The following is an 18,111-nucleotide window of genomic DNA, read 5'->3' on the forward strand; positions in this document are numbered from 1 at the left end:
GCCTTACGGGGCAAAATACACATTAGGAGGAAACATAGGAGGAAACAGGACAAGTGAGCACCTCCGGCTCTGCGGCAAGATGCTCTCAGCGTCCCATCGCCCTTCTGTTGCAGCATCCTTGAAATCGCGGCAAGCCTTGCACGGAGATGCCACCGAAGGAAAGGGCCCCGCTCAGAACTCACTCGGTCCCGGTTAGGCCACTCAAATGGACTCGGAGCGCTTATTTTGTTGAGGAAATTGCTGGAGGAGTTAAGGGTTTCGTAGAGCTGTGGGGTTGCGGACCTGTGGCCTTGGGATGGGATGGAGCAGGAAGGGGAGAAGCCTCCGGAAAGCAGTTTATCCCATCCCAGCATGGGCACCAGCACTTGCAAACGCTTTGCCTTCCCTCTCCGTCCTTCTCCGCTGCTGACAGGTGCCTGCAAAACATCATATTGTCAAAACTGGGCTGGGCAAGGGGATGCCGAGCTTTGCATCGCTCACTTTGGAGTTTTGGAGCAGCCAGAGTTGTTCCGCTTAGCACTATTTCCTAAGCACAAAGCTCCGGTTGGCTGCTTCGAAGCTGCTTTTGTTGGGAGGCTGAAAGCAGTAATTGCTTGTAAAACTGAAATCGGAAATCACTGGAGCAAAGGAGGAAGGTCCGGCTTTTCGGGGAACGGTTCTCTTTGCAGAAGGTGAGTGCCTTTTCCTCCCTTCTGTACTACCAATCTCTGAAGAAATCAAACCAGAGTAATGAGTGCTTGCTGACAGGCACCCAGCAGTCTGGTTTTCAGCAAATAAAGGGTGACGATTGGGCAGCCTCACTATTACAATGTGCCTCGTTCTTCTGTATTTGTCCAGACGAGCTCCCTTCTGGCTCTCTACCAGCCCACGCAGGGACATTGCCATGTCCCCCCTAGGATTTCTCGGCTGTCTCAGCCCAGAGACGGGCTGCACGGGGACGTGGCGGGGCAGAGTCAGGAGGGGGCCATGCTTCGGGCACGGTGCTGAGCCCCACTCCACGCTGGTGGCTGCGTGGCAGGAAAAGCCTTTGGGGACCTTCTGCCGTGAACCTCAACATCAGCTCTCCATCCTGGAGCTGGAGGAGGTTGAGCAAAACCTCGGGGCAGCACCACGCTCCCTCCCAGGAGCAGCAAGCAGGGACCAGGGCGGAGGCACGAACCCACCGCAGCCGAGCAAGACGTCGGGCAAATGATATGGAACGGGATAGTGCATATACCTGATGTCAGGAACAAGCCTGGCCGGGCTTGGCAGACCCCCTGAAACCGAAAATTATTTCTATGGATTTATTACGGCTTTTCTGGAGGATGCTCCACACAGTGAAGTACTTTGCAGGACACAGCCCCTGCCCTGGCCACCTCCTGCAGGGAGGCTGCCAGATGCCACCACGTGCATTAAACCACCTTTTCTCCCCCCATCCTTCCCTCCTGAGCAGATGGCAGTCGTACGAATCCCAAAGCACCCAAAGCTTCGCCTCCAACACCAAGCGGCACTCGGAAGGCACCTTCACCACTCTTAGGGATTTACCCACGCCGGCCACCCTAACAGGGGCCGACCCTGGGATCCCGCTGAGAAGGCAGAGTCCCAGGGAAGGTTTCCCATCCCTCTTTGAGGAGTTCTCGGGTGACAGCTCGAGCTGGCTGCCTCCGGAGAGGGACCCCTACCCCCACTCATGACCCCCAATTATACCTGTACCACCCAGCACCCCATCCCCAGGTCCAACCCCGAGGCCGAGCCCTTAATTCTCCCAGAGGGACATCACCTTCCCTTGGCTTCCAGCTCCGGCCTGGGGCTCTTCCCCAGCCTCTCCCTCCACTTACTCCAAACCCCACCCTCAGCACAGCCCCACACACACTCCCCTCCTCCTTCCTCTGACCTCTCTCTTCCTTAATCCTTTCCTCACCTCCACCACACTATACAGAGGGAGCCAGACGCACCACCTCCTCCACTGACTTCCCTGGCCAGGCGGGGACACAGTTGGAAAAATACTTTGGAATACCCGGAGCTGCTCAGCTCTTGCGGCCTAAGGCTTCAACTCCTTCAGCTGCTTCCGCCTCCCTTTTCTCAGGAACCGCTCCCGCGGCGCTGCAGGACAGCAGCTGTCCCCTCCGACAGTCACCATGCCACGCTGGCAAAAGTCAACCTACAGCTTGCAAAACCCCATCCCGTAAAAGCCGTCTGATTTTGGCCCTGCTTGGGGATGTACCCCTTTCTTCCTTACAGAGCAATTCTGTAGTTTCTTTTCCCCACCTGTTTGCAAGGAGCAACAACTTGCCCTTGGCATTTGGGGTTGGCTTCATGCACGAACAGGCTCCCGCAGAGGATGGGACAAGCCGATGGCAGGAGGGCTCGTGCACCCGTCCCAGCTGGGCACAAGGCACCAGTTGCAGATGCCGAGAGCCTGGAGCACGTGCTGAGCCCACAGCAAGATGCAGGGCTGCAAGGGGACCTTTTCTTCTGGCTTGTCCTCTCCTCCCAGGCTCCACGGCCAGCCGACTCGACCGCATCTGCCTGAGGTGACACCACAGCCCAACGACCCCCCGCCCCAAAACCTCAAGAGAGCACGAGAGCCATCTCTGCTTCACAGCTTCTTCCTGCATAGCGGCAGGGGAAGGGAGAAGGAAAAGGCATCTTGCCGCTTTCCTCCCGGCTCATCCCACCCTGGGAGAGAAGAGACTTTGCAAGGACAGGGGAGAAGAAAAAACTACAGAGTGCCAGGGAGGTAAAAGGAAGGAAAACAGCACTGAATGATAAAGCGGCAGCAGTCCCTCTACCACTACAAACCCACACCACCACACGCACGTACACACGGGAACTTCACGACACCGAACTCCCATTGACTGGCACGTACACCTCAGTTTGCTGGTCTAGAGATACCGAATGCCTGAAGCACACCAAGGAGAACTGAAAACATCGACATGGCTTTAATGGGAATCCTCCAACTGGAAAACAGCGGTATCTCCCCGTCTCTGCGTTGGCACGTCCCTGAGTCACGTTCTCACTCCTCCCCTTCAAAGCCGAGGCTCCTAAATAGCAAAACTGGGGGGAAAAAAGACAAAAAGAGGGAGAGCACCATCAGTGGAAGACCTGCCGGCTGCTGCTGGTTCAACCCTGTTCGTGGGACCACCCTGGCAGTGACGAGCTGGTTTGCATGCCACGGTCCTCGCTGCCTGTTCCCAGGGACGGGCCGTTTGCTCGGTACTGCCTGCCGAAGCACGGGAAAACTGTAGGCATGCGCCGTCGCTTGCAGAGGAGCACGGTCACGTTCACATGCAATCCTTTACCTCTTTCCTCCCCGGATTCAGACTGTTTCTGTGTTCATAGTGAGAGCCTTCCACACGCTCGTTTTCAACACTTCCTCTGAGATATTAATCTCGCAAGGATCAGTCCTGCAATAAATATTTTACAGAGCAATCCGTGACTATGGGAACTGATGCCACCAAGTGCGTTAGCATCAGCAAGAGGAACAGCGGCGCCCCGAGAATCCAAGCTCAGCATAAGCACGGGAGGTTTTGCTGGATGAGGAGTTTTGCGAGGCAAGCCTGAGAACTGCAGAGCTACAGCTCTGTGCAAAGGCTCTTGCGGGCGTTTAGCCCTGGAGTGGGCTCTAAGCCACTGCTGGTACAGATCATGCCTGCAACTCCTCGTTTTTACGTATGAGGATCTCCAGCTACCCTAAAGTCACTGAGGATGCAACTTTTTGGGGTCAGATGGGAGTTGTGCAGCCACTCTGCTTGGAGGCAGAGCCCTGCGATCCCCTCCTGCAGCCCTGCCCGTAGATGTGATTTTCCCACCAAGCTGACTGCTGCTTTCTATGGGACGCTCAAGAAAGATGCAAGTGGAAAAAATTGTGCCAAACACCTTCCAACTAATCTTGCCGGGGGTCCTGGCACTTGGTGGGGCTTTACCTGTCCCTGCTTTGCTTTGGGATATCCAAGTTGCTGGTCTTGCCCAGTTTCAGCAGAACTGAACCGGCAGCAGCAGCAGCTTCCATCATTTTCGGGGACTCCTGACGGAAAAAAGGGACAAATCAAGTTCTCTGTCTTGGATCCAAGTGGAAATAAACTGAACACCCAGCAAAAACATTGCATGCTGCCCTCTCCTTCTGACTCGTGGCACCTTTAGCTATTAGCGCAGCAGGGTAAAGACCTTTCACTCTGAATTTTTTTTTGGGGGGGGGGTTAAAAACACTGTTACGAGCCAATCTTTCCATCATCATCATCATCATCTGTTATTATAAATGACTCATTTAAAAAATTATACCTCTATTCAAGTGTTAAGCTCACTGCTCATTCAGGGAAAAAAAAGGTTAAGATGTGGGATCCAGGCTATTAGTATCTGTTTCCCTTGAGTTCTGATCTTGCCCCAACATGTAAAGACAAGCTGTGCTAGAAACAGGCAATCTCACAGCCCGAGGGAGATTTCCAGCCCCGAGCGCCCAGCAAGCGTTACCTCTTCTTCATTGGCTTCGTTTTTGGCACCGTCCAACTTCTTCTTCTTGCTCTCTGGCATAAGGTCATCCAGGAAGCTGAGCTCTCGCTTTGAGAAGCAGAAATCCATGGCTTTCCGGACAAATACAAGAGCCAAAACCTGCACGAATAAGAGGGAAGATGAGGTGAGGCCAGAGGTGGTGCTACATCTCACTCCAACGCGGCAAACATCCCTCTGCCGAGCGGCACCGCCTCTTACCATCATGGGAAAGACGATGGCGGCACGGGACACCTTGATGGCCCAGAGCAGGACGAGGCAGATCAGCTGGATCACGGTGAAGAAGTGCACCTTTCGCAAGGGGACGTGCCGCAGGTAGATGAAATCCGGCTGGTGTTTCGCCGGCATCCAAAACAGCTTCAAGCGATCGAAGAACTGCAAAATCAAAGTGGAAAAGTTGCCACCTTGGGACTGCGGAAAGCTTCTGGCCCTCTTGAGACGTGGAGGGAGTTTTCAGGATCTCGCTCGCCATGAGAAACCGTGGATCCCACTATGCTCCTCCTGGGAGCAGCACCCATTTTCCCTTCGCTCCAGCTAGAAACCAGCTTGCCCGTGAGAGCTGCCCACCCAAGTGCAATTATGCCACGTTATTCTATGATTAGCTTGTCTTGGCCCACTGAATCCCCCAGCAAGGATTTCCACCAGTGGTAGAAATTGCCTTCCCTGTGCACTCAACTCCCCCATTTTCACCTAACCAAACACTGGCCTGCCCTAACCTGTGTTTAAACAGGGAGCGCTCAACTTGCCCGGTCCTCCCAGCCCTATAGACCTCCTGTGCCTCCTCCAATCTTTTTCGTACACAAAATATTTTCATTGCTTGCTTTCTGAGAGGTTTTTTTCCCATGCCGCTGCTTTTTTCCTGCTTCTACGGAGATGAAATACCAGGCAGCGGACATGCTGCACGCTGTAAAAAAGTCCGTACCTGAATTTCTCCGAGCGACGACACGCCCATGTAGAGAAAGACGCCGTAAAGCACAGGCATTGGTATAAACTGAAAGAAAGAATGCAATCATTTATTTTTTTAAATTGCATTTTCAGTAGTACCACTCTCTTCTACAGGCACTGCCTCAAATTGCCTACAGCTTTCCAGTTTCCACAGGGTTAGAGACGTGTCGGATTTTAACCAGCAGAGCTTTTGTGCCTGCAAGTGAGCTAACGCTCTGCTTTAGGCTGAACGTTGGAGTTATCTTTCATCAGCAGAATCCTATCTTCCAGAAAGGTTGGAGGAAAACAGGCGACCATGCTACCATATGCCACGTTCTGTGACGGTAGAAAAACCTTTCTCCTTATTCTTGTAGCAACAAGCAAAAGCGACGTGCCTCCTTTTAGCCTAGCGAGGAGATTATCTTGTGGGAGGAACACGCAAGGAAGCCCATGGACATGATTTCAGTGTGTTTAGCTACTGGAACGGCTGTGCTGAGGCATTTGGGGGAGCAAATTGCCATCGATAACGTGCTGAACGGCTGGAAAGCATAAGCGAGGAGGCTGCTTCCCACTGTGGGTCAAGCCCCAAGGTTTGGGATCACCTCCTCCTCCACTCCACAGCTGCTCGGGCCTGGAGAGAGGGGACTGGTTTTGGGTAACCTCCAAAAAGCTCGTGGCTGTTGGGTGTTTTGCATTTTCCTCTTACCTTTAACACAGAAGTGAAGAAGACAGAGCAGCCCATGAGCACAAAGATCATGGAGCCAGTGACTCTCTGCTCTCGTATCCCCAGAAACTTGGGTTGTTCTCCTGGAGCTGCGCACTCAGACTCGACTTTGAGGCTATTCACGTGGGTGATGGACAGGACGGTGGCAGCCACAAACCAGGGCAGCCCCATCACGGAGCACACCCCGAGCATCACGGCCACCATGAAAAGGTCCAGGTGGTACCCACATCCTTTCTGCGGGAAGCAAAACAAGGAGATGAGCGTCCCACAGCACAAGAGCAAGGACAACGTCGCAAGTCAGGCTCAAACCCCGCTAGAGCGCAAGTCAACTTCTTGAGAATTTAAAACACGCCTCGGAAACAAATAAGGAGGTATCTGCTCTTTGTGCAAGCCCCTTGCATGAAAAGGTGGCAGGAGTTCAGACAAAGTGGATTTGGTTGTGCGATAGCTACTTCTCAAAAGAAAAAAAAAGACCGGGTTTTTTCCTTCATAAAGAAATTTCCACCACTTGCAAGTAGGATGTGACTCTGAGTTATCCCTGGCAGCGCGTCAACACAATTCGATCCCCCATCCACTGCTGACATTTTAAAACAAAACCACGCTTCTCTATTGCTCCAAGATTAATTTGCTCCTCTGAAAGGCTGCTCATCTGAACTCCCTGTCGTTTGCTCCCTGTGTCATCATTAATGCAGGAGAGCATCCTGCCACGCAGCCTGACGTTTTCCCAAACCAATGCCTTCCCAAAGCATTTGGAATAGGAGCTTCTCCCCGTGCCTGCAGCCCGGAGTGGGTTGGGGATGGGCTCATCTCTTGCAGCCCCTTACCTTCAGCCTGTGCTCCTTCCTGTTCACAATAACAGCAGTGATCTGCTGGTCCATGAAGATCAAGATGGTGCAGAGCAGAGCTGGGATGAGCGCAGCCAACACCGTCCACCAAGGGTTGGGTCCTACGGGGTTGATGAACCACCCGCGGTCGTCTCTGGTAGGCTGCAACAAAGCACACACATCAGCATCATCTCCCAGCCCAGCCACCTCACTGGCTTTGCTTTTCCCCTCCATTCCCATGTCAGAGCACCTCCCAGCCCTGGCTTCACGTCACCCTGGGGTTCAGCACTGCCGCTGCCCTCTTTGCAAGCACCTACAGATACTTCTCCTGGAGGTGTCTAGTTTTGGGGCTGTCTTCTCCTTTCCCGAAGGAAACGATGCGCTTGGAGGCAGAAGAGGAGATGGTCGCACCACCAGCATCTCCTCCGGACTCAGCCCTGTCCTGCCCCGGCATCACCTTGTGGCATCCCCAAGGGCTGAAACCAGCTCCCTGCCAAAACACCCCGTTACCTTGAACATATGGGGGACGTGGAGCTTCGGTGATGGGATCCCAATCATGAAGTCCATGAGCACCATGACGACGATGGTGAGGAAAACAGCAAAGTCGCTTACTGTGGACCGTACCTGGGGCAAGAAACCAGAGCTGAAGGGGGCGTCGCAAAGGGGGCCACAACATGACATGGAAAAGTGAGGGACGTCAACACCATTAAGACCGGTTAACAAAACCCCTCCATGCTGAGGACATGCAGCCAAATCCCTTGGTTAGATACCGTTGCTGTGTTTGTGCCTGTGAGATCTGGTGCCAGGCAATACAAAATGTTTAATTAGGTGGAAAAGGGTTGTCTTAATTGAAACCTTAAAAAAAAAAATAAAATTACAAAAGAAGGAAGCAGATGTCTGCCACGACAGCCACGCTCACAGCTAAAACGGGAATAAGGCACTGAGGCATCATTTGTTCCTCAAAAGGAAGAAATAGTGTCGTTTGCTATGGCAGCTCCTCAGCTGAATCAGCCTTCCCCTTGAGCACATAATGCACAGAAGGTGAAAAAAAGTAACTGTGGAAGACCTGATTTCCCACTGCCTGAGCAAGAGATGGCTCCAGGACAGGTCGCCAGGCAGGTGGGAAATGCTACGATCCTTTTGCGCTCATGGAAATGAGTGAGGGACGTCCACGCTGATGGAGAGCTTGGCCTTCAAGGTCAACGTTTCCCAGCTCGACCGAGTGGTGGCAAATACTGCTTAGTGCTCCAGGAAAGCCATTTTGGGAAATGAGCGTGGAGACTGCTGCTGGCCACCGTCTTCTACCTACTCTGGTTGGGAAGTATCGGCTGGTCTTAAACTTCTTCAGTAAGCTCGACAGCACAAAGGTGGAGAAGAAGAGGATGCAGCACCAGAAGAGGACGTCAGGCGTGTAGGGGCCATTGGGTCCACAGGCAGGTCCTTGAAACTCTCCGTGCAAATACCGACATTCCTGGAGAAACAGAGCATCAGGACACAAAGGCAGTGCACGTGCGGCAAGGAAACCTCGCATAACGAGGGGGTTATTTCTGCTGCCGGTCAGAAATATTGTCCTGCCACCGCGTTGAGGAGGCGGACAGTTATTACCCACGATGTTGGGCACAAGGTGGACTGGACAAGGTGGACGCTCCTTCCCAGGACCAAGCGGGTTAAAACCACCCATTAGATTTAAGCAATGACTTTTCAGAGCAGCACTAGCACAGCTGGAAGCCCATCACCACCTGAAGGGCTCCGACTTGTGCACCACGCGAATGCCCCTGGGCCCCGTGGCCGCGGCACGAGGAAGCAGTGGCTCGGGGCACTTACGGTCACCGTGAGGTTTTCCCAGGCGATGCCAGACACGTTGATCTTGTTGCTCTCCCAGAAACGCAGGGTTTCATTGCTGGGATGCGTCGGTGCCTCACACTTACAGCTGGGAGGAGAGAAGCCAAGACACGGGTAAGGGAGAGGCGATGCAGGTGCAGCCCTGAGCTCCTGCCAAGGGGCAGGGGCGTTTTAGGAGGAAAAAACCCACTAGTCGATGGTGAGGAAGTCGAGCTGGCTGTGCATGTGCACAGGGTAGGTCTCCCGCAGGTGACTCAGCTTCTCTAGAGCCTCGTAGATGAAGATGAGGCAGATGAGGGAGGCGAAGGCTTCTTCGGTGAAGCGGGTGATGTAGCACACCAAAGAGCTGGCGTCGGTGGCCACCAGCACGATGCAGAAGAAGGCGGTCCACAGCCCGATGCATGCCCGCAGAGAGAGATAGGAGAGCGTGTACTCCCTGGGAAACCAAAATAAAACCAAGGGTGGAAAGGCCAGCAAGAGGCTCCAAGCTGGGGCTTAATGATAAATTTAAATTGCAATAAGGGTGGTTCATCTCACATCGAAGTCATCACAGCAGAAGGACTGTCATGGAAAATACCCATTTCACATGAAAAACTCCTACTTTTTCAATGAAATCATCCAAACTCACAACATTTCAGCAGTAGACTATTTGGCTACTTGAGCAAACTGTATTTCCACTTCCAGCAACAATCAGGCTAAAAAGTGCCTTGTTTTGTACTCAGAGGGAAGCAAATCTTCCCCCATTCCCAAACCAGAGTGATTTGTCTCCTCTTCCTTGTGCAGCCCATCTTGGGCATCCACATCCTTGTGGTTTCTCCTCCTCCAGCTACTTCGCTTTAAGCCTAAAACCCCCAAATGACCCCATCCGTCCTTCAGAGAGCCAGGGCTCTCGCACCATCACATACTAAAGCAGCAGCGTGCAGCATCTGTGACACACAAGACAACTTCAATCGAACAACTGCCGCTGAGAGAAATGAAAGACAAACATCTTTTCTCCATCCCCGCTGCCTTCTGAAGGCTCTCACAGCACCCGGCCGCAGCAACCAGCCTTACTTGCAGAATTTGTAGAGGATCTTCTCAAAGACGAGCACGGGTCCGGTGCTGCCGAGGATGGTGAGAGGTTGGCCAGCAAAGAGGGAAAACACCACGCCGGTCATGGAGGCGCCCAGCAGCGACTCCATGGCACTCTGTCCGGGGAAGAGAGGCAGCAGTGAGTACAGAAAGCATTAGGGGGAAAAAAAACCCAGAGCAAACTCACTGCAGCAAGGACTTTTGCATGAGTTTTATCCTCCCCCGTGCCACCCAACAGAGAGAGCTGCTCACTATGTGGCCATCGGTCGCCTCCCCCAGCAGTCCCCCAAAGGTGATGACAGGGGACATGCAGGCACAGTAGAGGAAGAGGAAGGACGCCAGACACTGCAGCCTCAGACCATCCCGAAAGTCGCTCCAGAACCACGGGGCTTTTCGCTTCACATCCAGGATCAAACCTCCAAAGAGCCTGGAAGAAGGACAAAATAGAGACTGTTCTCCTGCAAGACCACATGGACTTTTCTTGGCTGCAGAAGGGCAATCACAAGCATGGAGTAATTTTCAGTGCTGAAAAGAAGCCGTCTCCTTCTCCCTTTTTACACCCACTAGAAACTGAGGCACGCCAAAATGCCCTCCAACAACAAAAATAAAAAGAAGAAAAAAGAAAAAACAAGACCTAACCTGAGAGCCCATCCCCTCTTATTGCAACACTCCCTTGCTCTGAGAAGCAGCAGAGCTCTACCTGGAGGTATTTGCACATCTGCTTCCACCCCAAATCAAGAAGACCTGTGTGCAATGATGCTGTGGCTGAGCCCAGCTGCCCACATCTCCCACCTGCCCAGCCCAGGGACCCAGCTGGGCATGTGGAGCCCCTTCACTGAACCAAAAAACCCCAAAAACCTGCTCAAAGGCAAGGTGCATGCTCAGATTTGGGAGGCAAGCAGAAAAAAACACCCCAAACTATCAAAGCTCGCACCTTCCCGTCCGCTCCAGTTCAGGACCGCTGTGCTTCTCCGGCTCACTGTCAGAAGCACTGTCATCGAGAGCTCCTGGCATCTTCCTTTTTTCCTGTTCAAATGGAAATAAGAAAGACAGCTATTTGTAACCACTGGCTTGTTTTGCTTCTGGTCTGGCCATGTGACTGTGTCAAACAGGGACCTTGTGAATCTGGACCCCTGAACAGCATCCCCAGCTGCCTGCTGTCCTGCCCGTCCCCCTCGCACCTCCCTCCACCGCAGCACCCACCTGCGAAGGGACGTTTTTCGGGGGCTCGATTCGGATCGATGGATCCCACTCTCCAGGCGGCAAGACCGTGACCTGATCCAGAAACTCATCGATGCCGGCCACGAGGTCAGCCCGGTTCTTGGCTTTATAGGCGACGTCATGGAAAACCTGCCCGTAGGAGACAACCTGCTCAGAGGACAACCCATCTCGCATGCCCTAAGCAGTGCAATAAGCACTTGGCTAAACGCAAGATAATTTCCCCCAAATTTCCTGCTGGCAATGGCAGGAAGTATTCCCCCAAAAGGAAAAATCTGTCCATCGTGTTCCTTGTAATCCTCTCCTCCACGAGGCCCCCCATCCCCCATGGCACACCGCAGCCTGTTGCTTAAAGAGGACAAGTTTTACTGGCCCTGGCAATGCCACCACTGGGGACAGCGTGCTGGGGACCCCGGGGAGAAGGACGAGGTGCAGGATGCACCCCGGGTGGGATTTCAGCCTCCAGGATGTGGGGGGATGCAAACGTGCGTGTTTGCTTTGGGGTGCGAACGAAGGGTGGGCTATTTGGAGAGCTGCCGGCAGCGGGGACAGCAAACGCTCTTGCTCACTACTACAGAGACAGGGAGAGGTGAAGAAAGCCAAAAATGACCCAGAGATATCCCTTCTCACGTCGCACCTCATCCGTCATGATAGTAGCCATGGACCTGCCGATCTCATGGTACTGATGGGCTTTTCCTTCTGGTCCAAGCAAAACAAACAGGAACCTGGGCAAGACAAACAAAAGGAGAGAGACGAACGTGTCATGGCTCAAAGAGCACCCAAGGAAATCCCTGGCAGCTCCCAGCCCAGAGCACGGCTCGAGAGGGGACACGGAGGCTCACCGACTCCGGTGATGAATTGGAAATTCATCAAAACCCATCGCAAATTTCATTTTGGGGCCAACTCTCATTCACGTTGGCCAATGGGTTTAAAAGCTACAGCAGGGAAGGGGGAAATGAAGGCAAGGAGACGTGGCTGGCAGAAACGTGCTGGCTCCCGCTGGCCTTGTTCCCTTGGGATGCCAAACTGATGCATGCCATCTGATGTTTTGTTGGGGGGGGTTGAAATAAAAACTTTGTGCTTCTCGTTCAGACCTTGTTGGGATGGGAACTTCCGTCATGCCCGAGAGGAGGACAGCCGGGGTCAGGCGGACAAATGCCACGATGGGCTGGCGAAGGAAATCCAGCTCTCCTACGAGCACGTTGGACGCTTCAGCCCCGCTGGGAATTTTCTTCATGAAGTGCAGCTCCGCCTGGGCACGACAAGCCATTTTCAGGCAATTACCCCAAAAGCAAAGCCCACAGCACCCTGCAGCTCCCTCTGCAGCCAAGGTTGCAACAGCAAATTCGGCCCTGAAGGCCTAAGAAAGCTATGAGTGTCTCACCTTGCTTAAATCCGTTGTGCTGGTCTCATGGTTCACCCCATTTTTAGCTTCCACAGTGGTGGGAGAAGGATGAGGGGTAAGTGTTTGAGCTGGTAGAAAAAAGAAAGACACTCAGAAAGACGGACAAGGAGCAATTGGGATGCTTCTCCTTTGCTAGGACAAACCTAATGGGGCCAAAGCCCTGCAGAAACCCTCATCTGCTGCCAAAGCCCTGCAGAAACCTTCACCGGGTGCCAAAGCCCTGCAGGAACCCTCACCTGGCTTGTCGAGGAGGTGCAGGTCCGACCCCTTCTTGCTCACATCAGCAAACGAGCGGAGAAGGTTGTTTCTTTTCTTCTCGTTCTGATGGTGATGCTTCTTCAAAAGAACTTCTCCAATTTTTGCCCGCGTGCGCTCGTCAAACTCCGTGAGCTGTTCTTGCTGGCCCAGGATCAGATCTGAGCATGGCACAGGAAAATGAGGCAGGGTTTGATCTGGGAAGGAAGGGCACAGCGGCGAGCCAAGCTCGACCGTTCCCGGAGGGACGCGGCACCCACAGTACCTGCGATCTCTTCGATGCTGTTGGCACAGATGTCCAGCAGCACCGTGCCATTGATGATGCAGCTCCTCAGCTCAAAGAGGCTGTGCAAGGACAGCGTGGCCACATAGGGCTTGCTCCAGCGCTCGCCGCCGTCTTCCACGTCCTCCTCAAACTTCAGCCACCTGCGGACATCGGGTGCTGTCAGCCCCATTGCAAGGTAACAGCCCCAGCTCTCCAACCCCTTTAACAGAGCTACAGGTAGCAAGAGGAGACGGCTCCTCGCATCAGCACCTACAGCTGCAAAAGCTTCGCGTCCTGCGGAGCGGAAAGCAGAGCCCGCGTGCACTGCTGGCGCAGGGACTCCTCTCCCACCACAGCCGGCAGCAGGGATTTACCTTGCCGTTTCCTTCCACTCGGCATCTTCGCCCTCTTTCACGCAGATCTCATCCAGCTCGGTGAACAAGGCGTGAGGGACATGCTGCTCGTCCTCCTTGGTCCTGAGGATGAACTGCACCCGCTGGGACGGGGTGCCTGGGGGCAGAACACAGAGACCCGTCCCGTTACCACGCTCGAATATGGCCCATCACGCTCACGTGCAAAGCGGGCATCAGATCAGCACCAGTTCAGCCACAAATATTGGGCCGGCCCCTCTCCCCTGGCTCTGTCGGGGCTTGCACAGAGCCACGGAGAAGGAGAAGCATCTATTCCACCCCTGCACAAGGATGGGCAGCTTTCCTTCCCCACATTTCCATTTTTAAAGCAGACATCCCGCTGAGGAAGATGAGCCTAAATCCATTATACATTTAACTACCTCAAAAAAAAAAGATGAAAGTTTTGAAAAAGAGGGTCTTGTTAAATAATGCCACTTTCCCTCGGAAGAACAGCAAGTCACTCAAACTAGCCACATGGACCTGCTTGCAGAAGACCCCAGCGCCCATGTAGCCCCAAGGAGTTTAATGAACGTGGTGGCGGGACTTACAGTGGTAGCCCCGCTCCGTCGGGGCACAGTCCTCCTCCTGTTCCCGATGCTTCTGCTTGTGGGGTCGGTGATGCCGGTGGCATTGCCCCACCAGCGGCATCTGCACGCCGGCGTACAGGGTCCGGTGGCCTGCAAAAAAGCAGCATTTGCATCACTCGCGATATTGGGGAGATGGATGACGCAGACACCATGGTTAAATCAGTGCAGCTGTCCCAGGAGAAAACACCAATTTTGTTTTCACTGGATCCCTGAATGTCACAGACCTCTCCTTTTTTCCAAGCCTGTTTTACTCAAACTTTGCAACAACAGAGCAACAACAAGTGATGGCTCCCCCAAAAGTGCCCTGAAAGCATCCAACCTCTTCTCAAATTCCAGCTTGGGCTGGCCAACACTCAGCCTTGCTCATTAAGCAGTGACAGAAGGGAATTCTTTTTAAAATCTTTGTATGGCACAAGGCGACAAGAGAAGATCCAATCAGTCCCATGATAAGGAACTCCAGAAGAAAAGAAGAAAAGCACAGCCTCGTGCCTGCAGCTGTCCAATTATTCTCCAGACCTCTCCAAGCCAGGAGCAGCCTCTGCGAGTAAACAAGCCGTGAATTATCCAGCCCCATGGCTAAAGCTCACACCGTGACCTCCGCGGGGGCTTTTTCCCTCTGTTGAAAAGCCGTAATATTAAAACACGTGAAAATAACTGTGCTGCTTTATTAAGAAGCATGGCACGTTTTGCTGCACATGATGTCACACCGAGTGAGGGACGTTGTAGGGACTTTGTGCAACGGGAAAAGGCGCTGGGCTGGTGGCCCCTCTACCAGCATCTCAGCAGAGACTCACCCTCCAACTCCTCCTTCTCATAGTGAATCTTGGCACCGTTGCTCCTTCTCCCCTGGTCAATCAGTGCCTCCTCGTCATGCCTCTGTTTAGCAATGAGAAGAAGGTAAAAGTTGGGGCTGGGCGTCTAGAGCTCCCTTACGTCCTGCCGGCAAGTCTCCTTCTCTCTTAGACACCGTTTTGCCTCCGTGCTGCGACCAGGGATGCTAAACCTGCCCCTGGCAGCCCTCCCCAGTGCAAAGCATCTCCCCCTGCCCATCCTTCTGCCCTCCAGGGAAATGCCAATGGGATTTCGGGGAGAGTTTTCCCCCTGTTTGGGGGATGCTCAGCCCTTCGGCTGTGCTACCTGTAACTCTTCCAGAAGTGTCATTTTGTAAGCCCCGTTCTGGTTCATCCTCACGTCGGTCACCGGTTTGCGGGGATAATTGAACCTCCAGATCAATCAGGGGGCCAGAGTCCCCCGGGACACCTGGACAGCTCTCACCGAGAGGAGCTCAGTGGCACCCAGTGTGCACCAACTCCAGAGACACAACAAGTGACCGTTTATGGCATCACAATCGGTGATGCGTATCCAGGCAGTTATTTAAAGCCACGCACCCCAGGACTCTTCCCGCTTGGAAAACTTAGTGGATGGGGAGAAACCAGCTCTGTTTTGAGCAAAAACTAGCCGGAATAGAGAAAAGGGCTGTAAATGCCGCATCCTGCTGGGCCAAAAGGCATAAGCAGCGTTTGGGTGTATTTAAAAGCACAAGCTGCCAAAATACGAGTGAGGTGCAAAGCCTTGGGGAAAATACGCCTTACGGGGCAAAATACACATTAGGAGGAAACATAGGAGGAAACAGGACAAGTGAGCACCTCCGGCTCTGCGGCAAGATGCTCTCAGCGTCCCATGGCCCTTCTGTTGCAGCATCCTCGAAATCGCGGCAAGCCTTGCACGGAGATGCCACCGAAGGAAAGGGCCCCGCTCAGAACTCACTCGGTCCCGGTTAGGCCACTCAAATGGACTCGGAGCGCTTATTTTGTTGAGGAAATTGCTGGAGGAGTTAAGGGTTTCGTAGAGCTGTGGGGTTGCGGACCTGTGGCCTTGGGATGGGATGGAGCAGGAAGGGGAGAAGCCTCCGGAAAGCAGTTTATCCCATCCCAGCATGGGCACCAGCACTTGCAAACGCTTTGCCTTCCCTCTCTGTCCTTCTCCGCTGCTGACAGGTGCCTGCAAAACATCACATTGTCAAAACTGGGCTGGGCAAGGGGATGCCGAGCTTTGCATCGCTCACTTTGGAGTTTTGGAGCAGCCAGAGTTGTTCCGCTTAGCACTATTTCCTAAGCACAAAGCTCTGGCTGGTTGCTTCGAAGCTGCTTTTGTTGGGAGGCTGAAAGCAGTAATTGCACGGGCGGGAAAACACTGGCGGTGGCACCGGTGCGGCACCGCTCTGTTCTCGGGCACCATTTCGGCGTGACTGAGGCCTGATGGGGGCAACTCCGGGTGCAAACAACCCATTTCAGTCTGTCTTGCTGCCCTGGCTCTCACAAGGGATCTCTTTGCCCTCCTCAGAATTGGGGGCCGGGTGCCCGGCCTGCCCCTGCCCCGCATACAGCACACGGTGCCACACCAGCCCACGCGTGGTGGGGCTGCGCCGACACGGTGTCACCCACAAACGATGGCTGCGCCGCAGGGAGAAGCCGGCTCTCGCCTCCGCACCGGCAAAGCGGGGCCCAGGGGAGACCGAGCAGCCATTTGGGCTGTGATCCATGAGCACCCGTCGGCTTTCAGCCTCACCGGCAGAGATGGGTTCACCATGCAGCCCCGGCTGCGCCCCTCGTTCCATGCCGGCCTCGAGGACGGGCCCCCACTGTCACCCCACGTCAAAGCCACCATGCTGCAGCCCCACGGAGAGCAGACGGGGCCTGGGCGCAACGAGCTCTGGCACGGGGCTGGTCTGCGGCACCCCGCCACGATTCCAAGCTGGTTTATGGGTGTGAACCCGCCTCAACAGGCCCCCCTTGTCCTCCATGTGCTGCCCGCCGGGCACCGCCTGCGCAAAGCCAACGGGGACGGGGGGCTGGCCAGCCCTGCGTACTTGGGCTGCCCTCGGCCGCGTTATGCAGGATGCGGACGCCGGGGATGGGGACGCCCACCCTGCGTGGGGTGGGGGCTGCGCCTGCCCTCGCTTCTTGGCCCCCCAAACCACTGGCAGGCTGAGAGATGGGGGAGGCACGTCGATGGGACACGTCACCGTGGGGGGACATGGCACTGCAGGGGTGCGTGTGGGGACAGCAGCCGTTTCCCTGCCATGGTGCCAGTCCTGCTGTGCCGGATGGATGCAGGATGGGGGCACAGCCCCACTCGCTCGCCCCCGCCCCGCGGCACGGCCCCGGCGAGGCCTTACCGCCTCGAACTCAGCCTGGTCGTCCTCGGGCAGGTCGCTGGTCTCATAGACGTCAGGTTCGTTCCTGGCCTGGGGCACAAACGGGCTCTGGTGAAACCCCAGCTCTCCTTGGCTTTTTATGTCCCCAAAGACTCCCCGTGCCTTCTGGGCACCCCGATGGCCCCAAACACCCCACTTACTGCCCCCCGCACCCTGACACCTCCAGACACCCTGGACCTGTACAGGTACTCTGACTCCCACAATCGCCCCACATTCCCCGAGTACTCCCAACCCCCTGTTCCCCCCCCCAGATAGGCCCCAGCACCCCCCGGCTCCCCCAACACCCCACTCACAGCCACAGCTTCCTCAGATCCCCCCACACACCCCAAATGCCTCCGACCCCCCCCGACGGGTCCCCTCTAACACCCGCCATTCCCCTGACACCCCCACTCTCCCCAAATTCCCCATTTACTGACCCACGGACCCCCGATCCCCTCAGACCCCCCCAACCCCTCCGATCCCCTCACTCCCCACCAATCCCCACAGACCCCACAGACCCCCCCCCACTTCTTGCAGACCCCCTCAGTCCCCTCATGCCCCTTCAACTCCTCACTACCCCGAGACCCCCCCTGACCCCCTCAGACCCCCCCTGACCCCCTCAGACCCTCTGGACTCCCTCACAGCCCCCCGGATCTCCTCACACCTCCCCCGACCCCCTGATCAGACCCCCCCCAGATCCCCCTGACCCCCCTCACTCTCCCCTTCACCCCCCGATCTCCTCAGACCCCCCCAGATCCCCCTCAACCCCTCAGATCCCTTCAGTCCCCTCAGACCCCACGACCCCATCAGCCCCCCCCAGATCCCCCCGATCCCCTCAGAGCCCCCCGATCCTCTCGGACCCCCCCGGACCCCCCAGACACCCCCAATCTCCTCAGATCCCCCCA

At 55.0% G+C, this 18,111-nt stretch overlaps 2 protein-coding genes across 3 annotated transcripts in view; one reads left to right on the forward strand and one right to left on the reverse strand.

The window, feature by feature from the left end:
- LOC132320358 (dynactin subunit 2-like) overlaps positions 1-18,111 on the forward strand; it is a 197,292-nt gene that overhangs the window by 53,404 nt on the left and 125,777 nt on the right. The gene's annotated exons all lie outside the window — the stretch shown is intronic.
- Positions 1,911-14,881, reverse strand: LOC132320316 (electroneutral sodium bicarbonate exchanger 1-like). 2 transcript variants are annotated; one of them, XM_059832581.1, is made up of 23 exons: positions 14,805-14,881; positions 13,972-14,100; positions 13,388-13,523; positions 13,014-13,174; positions 12,730-12,909; positions 12,473-12,561; positions 12,183-12,340; positions 11,726-11,813; positions 11,074-11,220; positions 10,805-10,896; positions 10,123-10,297; positions 9,853-9,986; positions 8,990-9,235; positions 8,782-8,887; positions 8,267-8,428; positions 7,468-7,581; positions 6,958-7,119; positions 6,116-6,367; positions 5,408-5,476; positions 4,687-4,860; positions 4,450-4,587; positions 3,906-4,006; positions 3,290-3,386 (listed from the first exon to the last, which is right to left on the reverse strand). In XM_059832581.1, the coding sequence occupies exons 2-23, from the start codon at positions 14,069-14,071 to the stop codon at positions 3,299-3,301; spliced, it is 3,072 nt and encodes a 1,023-aa protein (XP_059688564.1). In that variant the 5' UTR covers positions 14,072-14,100; positions 14,805-14,881; the 3' UTR covers positions 3,290-3,298. The 2 variants fall into 2 exon arrangements, with proteins under 2 accessions (XP_059688565.1, XP_059688564.1); XM_059832582.1 differs by lacking the exons at positions 3,290-3,386; positions 3,906-4,006 and adding an exon at positions 1,911-1,937 and having other exon boundaries at positions 13,388-13,560; positions 13,997-14,100.

The sequence above is a fragment of the Gavia stellata genome, chromosome 35 (genome assembly GCF_030936135.1).
Source record: "Gavia stellata isolate bGavSte3 chromosome 35, bGavSte3.hap2, whole genome shotgun sequence".
NCBI classification, from domain to species: domain Eukaryota; kingdom Metazoa; phylum Chordata; class Aves; order Gaviiformes; family Gaviidae; genus Gavia; species Gavia stellata.